The sequence below is a fragment of the Tenrec ecaudatus genome, chromosome 12 (assembly GCF_050624435.1).
Source record: "Tenrec ecaudatus isolate mTenEca1 chromosome 12, mTenEca1.hap1, whole genome shotgun sequence".
NCBI classification, from domain to species: Eukaryota; Metazoa; Chordata; class Mammalia; order Afrosoricida; family Tenrecidae; genus Tenrec; species Tenrec ecaudatus.
In genome coordinates this window covers 109,779,257-109,788,817 of record NC_134541.1, presented here as the reverse complement: position 1 = coordinate 109,788,817, position 9,561 = coordinate 109,779,257, and the positions used below count along the sequence as shown (strand labels likewise).

The window sequence follows — 9,561 nt, the reverse complement described above, 5'->3', positions numbered from 1 at the left end:
GTACGCACATGTATACATGTGTGAGAGAGAAGTATGCGCACATGAACGCGTGTGTGTGCGTGTGTGCGCCATGAGGAGCTCACTGATTCTTGCTCCTCCTGTCACACTCCGGCCACACCCTTTTACCACACCCCAGCTGCCTCCATCATATGTGGCCGGGGACCCTGTCTGGAATAGAGGCCGTGATGGAAGAGAGAGCCCACGCTGTTCATGTGGTGTGTCAGAGATCCAGCGGGGCCTCCAAGCCCAGTGAGGAAGGGTGGACATTCCAGCAGACCCATCCACTTTGTCCCACCAAGGCCTCGAGGGGTGGGTGGCCCTAGCCCTCAAGGTGTCCCTTGCTCCTGGGCTGGCCTCTGTGCATGTTGGGAATGTTGGGAAGTGTGCAAACTGGACGTGAGACCTGTGTTTCCCCAGCTGCTGCCCCACAATGGAATTGAGCTCTGTTCTGAGGGGTTCACTGCTTCTTAAAGAAACATGGACAGGTGAGACTCAGCTCCTGTTCCAGAGGCTGAGGGCAAAGCAACTGGTCAGGAAGATCCGCGAATGGTCTTTGTGTAATTGTGTGTGCATATTTGTGTTATGTGTATCATGGTGTGTGCACATGTGCATGCTGTTTATTGTGTAAGCACAGATAAGGAGGCTGCAGAAAGTTGAAAAGATCCTGTAACTATGTGAAGTCTCCTCACATAGGTAGGCTTTTGTGGATGTGGGTACATATGCACGTGGAGTGTGTTTTTATAAACGTGTATGCGTGTATGTGTGCGTGTATATGTATTCATGTGTATGCACATATATAATCGTGCGTGCATGTGTGCCTGTCCGCATATGTATGTGTGTCTGATGCCTGTGGTAGCAGGAGTGGGGCCCAGCATGGAAACTGACCCAGAGGGAAGATGCAGGATTCCCTGGGGCGAAAGGGTTGTGAGACCAGAGCTGGTGGGCTCACATGGAATGGGCTCAGGGTCCACGTGGAAGGGGTGTGTTGTAGGTAGATTTGTTCCTGTCAATCAGGTCACAGTCTTATGATGCCTCCCTGGCAAGGTTTCCCTTTTTCAGGAGAGTCCCGGGGGACCCCGCCCCTCTCTAGTTGTCTCCTTGCCTCCCTGCTTGCAGGGTCTGTGCCTGCCTCCAGGGGCAGCCCTATGTTGGCCACCCAACCCCCTGAGCATCCTGCCATGCTGCCACCTGCCTTGGAGCAATATGACTCTGCACCTACCTGGCGTGTGACCTTCCTTCATCATCTGCCTGTCATCAGCCTGCAGGGGGGCTCCGGCTAGCACAGGACCCATGGACCTGAGTTGGACTGGACTGGGATGCCTTCTTCTTTTTTAATATTACTTTTTTGTGGGCGGGGGGGGCTCTTACATCTCATCACAATCCATCCATCCATCCATGGTGTCAATAACGTTTGCACATATGCTGCCATCATCATTTTCAAAGCATTTTCTACTTGAGCCCTTGATATCAGCTCCTCATTTTTCCCTTCCCTGCCCTGCCTGCCCTCCCTCATGTACCCTTGATAAGTTATAGATTATTGTTTTCATATCTAACTTCATCCTCCGTCAACCCTCACTCACTTTTCTGTTATTCATCCCCCTGGGAGGGGGTTACATGTTGATCCTTGTGATTGATTTCCCCTTTCTCCCCCAACCCTCCCCTTATCCTCCTGGTAGCTCTACTCTCCTTGTTGGCCCTGAGGGGTTTATCTATCCTGGATTCCCTGTGTTGCAGGCTCTTATCTGTAGCAGTGTGCATGTTCTGGTCTAATCCAACTTGTAAGGTACAATTTAGGTCATGATAGTGGGGTGAAAGCATTAAAGAACTTGAGAACATTTGTGTGTTTCATCAGTGCTATTGTGCACCCTGACTAGCTCATCTCTTCCTTGTGACCCTTCTGTGAGATGATGTCCAATTGTCTACAGATGGGCATTGGGTCTCCACTCTAGGCTCCCGCCCCTCCCCCACTGACCTTGGTTTTATTCTGGGTCTTAGATGTCTGATACCTGATCCCATCGCCACCTCATGATCACACAGGCTGATGTACTTCTTCCACGTGGGCTTTATTGCTTCTGAGCTAGATGGCCACTTGTTTATCTTCAAGCCTTTAAGACCCCAGATGCTATATCTTTTGATAGCCGGGCACCATCAGCTTTCTTCACCACATTTTCCTATGCACCCATTTTGTCTTCAGCAATCATGTCGGGAAGGTGAGCATCACTGAATTCCAGATTATTAAAACAAAGTGTTCTTTTGTTGAGGGAGTACTTGAGTTGAGGCCCACTGTCCATCTGAAATTTATTTTTCTTTTGCAACTTTAATTCTTAACATATAGATATAAGTACATTGATCTATTCCCCTCTCATTATATATAAATATGTTTATATATGTACATGACTGTAATTAGACCTCTATAAGTGCCCTTTGCCTCCTGGTTCTTTCTTCTATTTCCTTTTACTTTCCTCTTGTCCCACCAACATTTTGAACCGTCATTCAGGTTTAGTAATTCCTCTCTGCTACATTGCCCTTGATTAAGCCCCACTAGGCATCCTAAGCCCTTCTCTCCATTGATTTTAATTTACTTGTTGTTCCCTTGTCCCTGGGTGGATGCCTTCTCAATAGATTCTTTTTTTAAAAAAACATTTTATTAGGGACTCATACAACTCTTAGCACAAACCATACATACATCAATTGTGTAAAGCACATCTGTACATTCTTTGCCCTCATCATTCTCAAAGCATTTGCTCTCCACTTAAGCCCTTTGCATCAGGTCTTCTTTTTTTCCCCTCCCTCCCCGCTTCCCCCTCCCTCATGAGCCCTTGATAATTTATAAATTATTATTTTGTCATATATTGCCCTGTCCGGCGTTTCCCTTCACCCCCTTTTCTGTTGTCTGTCCCCCACCCCCTTGCAGTTTCTCACAGCGTGTTTATTCTTGTTTCTTCTACTAATACTAAGGGAAGGTTTCCTGCAGATGGGCTACAAATGCTAACGCTCAGTGACCAGCCACACAGACTGTAGAATCCAGCTGCAATTACAATGTTTATGGGCCCGGGAGGTCCCATAAACTCTGGCTCAGGGCTAGATCCTCTAATGGCTATTCTTTCACTTCCTTCCTTGAACAGTTTTATTGGCGATGCATCCACATGTCATACAATTTGATATTTTAATCAGATCAAGGAGAGCTGCACAATCATCACCACAATCAATTTGAGAATGTTTTCTTCTTCAGTGTACTCACTGTTACTCATGTAATTTTTTTTTAATTGTGCCAAAGATGTACCCAACAAAACAGTCCCCAATTCCACGTCTACACATGTCATTCAGTGCCATTGATTAAACTCTTCGTATTGTGCAACTATTATTCATATCCTTTTCCAAAGTATTCTACCACCATTAACATAAACTCAATGCCCTCTAAGCAAAACCTCTTCCTCCCTCACTATGGTAACTATAGTTCAAATGTAGTTTCTTTTTCTTTTTAGTAGTTTTCTTGATATAATAATCACATATCATACCGTCCCATAGTTTAACCACTTCTAAAAACAGTTGTGCATACAATGCCACAATCCATTCTAATGCTTCCTCCCCCCAACTGGCTGCTCTCCTATCAGCCGTGTATCTCAGGTTGGGGTCTAGAAGGGAGTTGTGATTTTTACCAGGGCTTCTGGTGGCAATGAACATCCCAAGCCCTGGCTGAGCTCATGGAAGGAAATCAATGAGATGAATGATGCTTACACCATAAAAAACCAAACTCATTGCCACCAAGTCAGTAGAGGCTCATCATAATTGACCCTATAGGACAAGGTAGAACTGCCCACGGGAGTAGAAAGCTGCATCTTTCTCCCTCAGAGCGGCTGGTGTTTTTGAATTCATGACCTTGCTGTTGGCAACCCAAAGTGTAACCCACCACGCCACCAAGACTCCTTAAAACCCACTGCCATCAAGGTAGTTCCAACTCATAACAAGCTTATACAGAGCTGCCCCCTGTGGGTTTCCCAAGTTGCAACTCGTTACAGGACTACAAAGCCTCATCGCTTGCTTTTGGTGTGGCTGGCGGTTTTGAACTCCTTACCTTGTGGTTAGCAGCCCAATAGGTCACTACACTAAAGCAAGGAAGAGTAAGAGTGGGGCTGTGCAGATCTTCCTCAGTACCAGTCGGGGCCCTGAAGGCAGAGGATTCAGGGGACCCCATTTGGGGACAAGAGACTGTTGGACCAGAGAGAAGAGAGAGTTCCAGTGGGTCACAGGACAAGAGGTGGTCTCTTGGGGCTGCTTGCTTGCCTGCCCATGTCAAAGGTGGGCATGCCTCTGAGCCATCAAGGGGTACTGCTCCCGCTGCAGGGAGCATGGGGCCACCCCTCGGTCAAAGATGAGGCCTCACAATTACCCCGCGGCCCCAGGAATCCTCCAGGGCCCTGATTCTGCCCAGCCTGCTCAGTCTTCCCTTCACCCTGCCAACCTCAACCCTGTGCTTCTAGTCCTAAGCCTGGCCCCAGACAGCGTCTTTGGGCCCCAGTCCCATCTCTGCTCACCCAGGCTCACCTGGGATCTCTCTCCTCCTGGCCTGGGGAGGAGGCCCACCTGGCCAAGGTGTGGGTGGACATGAACCAAGGCAGATGCAAGGGGCAGCGAGGAGACAGGGGCGGGGGCACCCTGAACTTAAGGGCAATGGATGGATGAAAAAGCTGCCTTCCCGACAGGCATCCCTCTGGTTTACAGTGTAGCAGGCCAGAGTCCAGGCCGTCTGACTGGGGGTGGGAATTCAGACTGTGGTCCAGAGAAGGAAGAATTTTTCCAGCCGGCCGGAGGTCAGTGGAGGCCGCTGAGTTAACAAGGAGACAAGGCTGGTGCCCACCCCCAGACAGGTCTGTGGCTTTTGTGGGTGGCAACTCCGATGAGCTGGAGGTCCTGGAGTATTGGCCCCACAGTCCCACCATCCCCCCAGCCTCGCAGAGAGCCTGACATTGCTAATCTCCACAAGTCACCTCTCTGATGGTACAGACCAGAGCTTGGTGGTCAGCATCTGAAACCTAAAAGTGCAGCTGGGGACAGAGAGGGAGGAAGGCGAGGGGAAGGACAGGCCTGGCTGGAAGGCGGAAGAGGAGGTTGGCCATCAAAGAATCGCCTCCCCTCACACATGCTTATATGTTTATTAACAAGGAGCAGAGGGGCCCTGCCTAGCCCAGCAAGGGTCAGTCCCTGGTGGTCCCCAGCCCCGCCCCAGCACCATAGCAGCCCCCCAGGGTGTCATGGGCTCAGGATGGGTGCAGGAACAAGGGAGCCCACAACAGAGTGCAGGGCAACAGCAGCAATAGTGAGAAGGAGTCCGTGGAGGGGGGTCCCCGGGCTAACACCTTCTGCATCCAGCGGAAATACTCGCTGACGTTGGTGTAGACGCCGGGTCGGTTGGGGCGCCCGCAGCCCACGCCCCAGCTCACCACTCCGACTTGATACCACACGTTGTCCTCTTCACAGACCAAGGGTCCTCCAGAGTCACCCTGGGGAACAGCATGTGTGAGCCTGGGGGTAGGGTGGGGGCACCTAGGTGGGTACAGAGGGGAGGGGGCAGAGAGTCAGCAATACAGTGGTCAGTTAACCGCTGACCGAGCCTTGGTTTCTGCAGCTACCACATGGGCTGGCAGTCTTTCCCTCCTCAGGCCGGTGGGATGTGCACCTCCCGACCTTGTGGGACCCCAGGCACGGAATGGAACAGGTGGGCTCAGCAAACGTGGTACTATTCTCCAGGAAACACCTCTGGGGCAGGGCAGGGTGGAGGTGGAGGTCCGGAGGCTCTCCTGGGATTGAAGGAGCACTCACCAAGCAGGCGTCCTGCCCTTCCTCCGGGTTGCCGGCACAAACCATGTCTCCGAAAATGCTGTGGCGAACATCGGGCTTTCTGAACAGGTGGTTACACATGCTGTTGTTTATTATGGAGATCTGCACCTGCTGGAGGTTGTAGGGGGGCTCCAGCTCTGGGGGGATGGGGAGAGACAGAGATAGCCGGCTGAGGCACAGGCTGCAGGGTGGGCTGTGGGGCACCCGCAGGGCCTAGGACAGGGCTCTGGGTCCAGCTCTTGCCAGCACCAGGATGCAGGGCGCACTGAGCGAGGCCACAGAAGACCCGGAGAGGACAGGCTGACCCAGTTCCCTCTGATCTGACTCAAGTTTCCTGATCTATAAGCACAGGATGGCGCCTGCCTGAGCCCACAGGACAGATTCCTGGCCAAAGTATGTACAGGGGCAGCCAACAGCTGGGTGGGGGACGCCATCAGTGGGTCTAGGCCTAGGATGTGCCCTGGACCTCACTTCTTTTACCTTTTATGGGGCTCCCTCAACTGGAGGGGAGGCACGTTTGGTGTGGATACCTCCTTTCCTGGGGCCGGTGCCCTCAGGACCCTCTCTTTCCTTCTCTGGGTCAAGGAGACCTGGTTTCTCCTCTGTTTACTACTTCTGGAGCCAATGGGAATTCCCTGAGCTCTCGAAACTTCAGTGTCCTCATCTGTGAAATGGGTTTAAACACCTCCCAAGCTCGACTTTTTGCAAAACTGAGTTCCAGATAGGAACAGACTTGGTTTTATGTCACTTCTGGATCCCAAATGAGTCCAGGTCAGGGGCTGACACATGGCCCACGCTGGGGACAGTGGGGCAGGGACTGCAGGCAGAGAGAACATGCCCAAGGGGTCTCAGGACCAGGGGGCCTTTGAGAACTTATGGTGAGATTTAAGCAAATGCTAGGTCCCTGGTAGCCTACGGGGCTGTCCTGGGGGCACTGGGGCTTCAGCAGGGAACCAGGGTAGAGGAGGAGGCACATTGGGATCAGGAGCTTGGAGTGGTGGGCTGTGCCCTCTGGAGGGTCGACTTGCACCGGGCAGATGCAGGGAGCAGCTGGAGTGTTGAGGGCTGGGGGCACCCCAAAGTTAAGTACAATGAATGCATGAGAAAAATCAATCCCTTCAACCTCACCGACAGCCCCCACCCACCCCACCCCCGGCCAAACCCCACCATCCGGATGACAGGTCTGAATCCAGCTGCACAGCCTGCTGTCCACAAGCTCTGTCCCAGAGAGAGAACCAAGCTGTGGTCCAGGAGGCCCTGCCCGGCAGGTGGAGGGAGGATGCTGAGTGGGCCGGCAGGAGACCAGTGGAAACTGCTGGAGTGAACAAGTGTGCTCCCCAGCTCCACCTCTGCCCTGGCCTCACCTATGTCTTCCTGGATATCCCCCCAGCCGGTCACCCAGCAGTCTCTGCGGTTCTGGAACTCCATGGAGGAGTTGACAACACAGACAGGCTGGATGTGCGGGCGGTAGGTGACCGAGGACACCAGCTTCACCAGGGCGATGTCGTAGGGCGAGTACCCCTTGTAGTCAGGGTGCACCACGATCCTCTGGACTTGATAGCGGTTCTCGTAGGCCTGCAGGTTCCAGATGGAGGGGGCGGCCGACAGCTCGCCAAACTGGATGCTCCAGGAGAAGGGGTCCCTGGACCTGGTAGAGAGGTGGGTGCAGGCCGGCAGCTCAGCAGGAAACACCCGAGTCCACTGGGGCCCTCCCTCTCCATGGTGTCGGGGGCAGGAACCTTCCAGGAGGCCCCCGTGACTTGTCCTGCGTCTGAGAGCCCTGCTCCCAGTCTTTGCATCCTTCCGGTGGGCCCCAATGGGCCCTGTAGGAATTGCAGAAGCCCTGACTCCCGCCCCCCAATTCTGAACCTGGGGCTGTGAGGGGATGCGCGGGCCAGGCAGGCACTCTGTCAGTCTCTGCCTCTAAGACACCTGCCCTGGGGCAGAGGGCACAAGGTGGAACCATCGCCAAAGGCAGGTCCCTCCCCCACAGGCCAGTTTCCTTCAACGAAGGTAACTCCTCCCACACCTTTGCCACAGGTGCCACCCACCTCCCTCCACGGAGGGTGGGGCCAGTTGTTTCAAACGGAAGGTTTCAAACGAAAATGTTCTGGAAGATTATTCTAGAAGACAGCGTGCCCCTCCCCCTAGGGGCGCCGATGGGAACTCAGGTGGGAGGGACTCCAGGTAGGCCTGGGGCTCAGAGGACCCAGGGTGGGTGTTCACGTGGGAGCCCCACGGCCCGGAGGTCCGTGCTCCACCCCCACCCCGCGCCCCCAGACTCACTCTTGGAAGCAGTGCGCCGCTGTGAGCACCCAGCGGCGGTTGAGCAGGCTGGACCCACAGACGTGGGAGCCCCAGAAGCGCAGGCTCCCCTGCCACGGCCAGTTCCCCAGGTTGGCGTCATGGCCCCCCACGATGCGCGTGGGGGCCTTGCGGTTGCCACAGGGCGCTGAGAAGGACAGAGGGACACGTGGTTCAGCTCGGGAGGGACAGGCAGGGCCATCGTCGCCCCATCCAGGGGCACATATGGAAGGGGCTCCCCGGGGTCACGGAGGGAGACAGGCCACGGTACCCTCACCCACCCAGCTCACTCACCCCACAGGTCCGTCCCCTCCCCCTGTCACTTCTCCTACCTGTAAGCATTTTCCTCTTCTCATCACCTGGGGAGGGAAAGGGGAGAAGTGAGGCCCCCAGGGACCTTCCAGCCCCCACCCTCACCCCCGGTTCCAGGTGCCCGCCCCGAGAATTACTCCCAGCCCTCACTTGAGATCTCTAACTCTGGCTTTGTGCCCGGTGACTCTGAGGGGACTGGAGTGGTCGGGTCCCCCTGGAAGCGCCCGAGCCCCCCCAGCATCCCGAGTCCTGCCAAGGACAGCAGCAGCCGCAGCAGCAGGGCGCCCATGGCTCCTTCCCACCAACTGGCGCCCATAGAACCCCTCCCCGAGCCTGGCCGCTTGATCAGGACGGCCTGGGCTCACGTGCAAATGTCCCTAACTCTGTCCTCACTCTCCCTGGGACCCCGAGGTCCCATATGCCGTCGTTGCGAGGTCCCACTGAGGCTACAGCCCCCAATTACATCCCTGGGTGCTCCCAATGTCTTTGTCTCTGCCATCTCTATTTTCGGAGTTCCCAGGATCTCACTGGCCCTCTTTGGGGCTCCCCCTGGAGCTAGGTACCAGCTACATACCCCCAAACTCCTCTCTCTCTTCTCTAGGACCCAGGGACCTTGGCTGGATTTCCCACTACATTTTTCCGGACAAGAACCTGCCCACAGCTGGGGGCCCATCAGGCTCCTGAGCTGTCCTCACTGTGAACCTCAGATCTCCAGAGCTGCGATTACCAGAAGACCCCGTGTGAGTGTTTGTCTGTTGACTTTATTTATTTGAGTTTTACAGGAAAAGTAGATTCTGGGTTGTTGGATTTTTCTCAAAAGAAAAAAAAATGAAATTGGGAATAATCTCCTATTAAGTCCCAGCCCCCCTACGGAACCCTGGTGATGTAGTGGTCGTGCTGGGCTGAGACTGCATGGTGGGCAGTTCAAAACCACCAGCAGCTCTTCAGGAGAAAAACTGAGCTTTCTACTCCCTTAAATGGTTACAGTCTCAGAAACCCACAGGGGGTGGAGATGAGTCAGCATTGCTCGATGGCAGTAAGTTAAACCCCCCATAAATGTGGTTCTCTCTTTTTTCCCTGCCCTCCCATCCTGCCCTCGATAATTTA

At 54.0% G+C, this 9,561-nt stretch overlaps 1 protein-coding gene across 1 annotated transcript; it reads right to left on the bottom strand.

Annotated features, from left to right (window-relative positions):
• Positions 1–5,258: 5,258 nt before the first annotated feature.
• Positions 5,259–8,743, bottom strand: LOC142422841 (testisin-like). Its single transcript, XM_075528073.1, has 6 exons — positions 8,605–8,743; positions 8,475–8,501; positions 8,125–8,290; positions 7,203–7,486; positions 5,821–5,975; positions 5,259–5,501 (listed from the first exon to the last, which is right to left on the bottom strand). The coding sequence occupies exons 1-6, from the start codon at positions 8,741–8,743 to the stop codon at positions 5,259–5,261; spliced, it is 1,014 nt and encodes a 337-aa protein (XP_075384188.1).
• Positions 8,744–9,561: the final 818 nt, after the last annotated feature.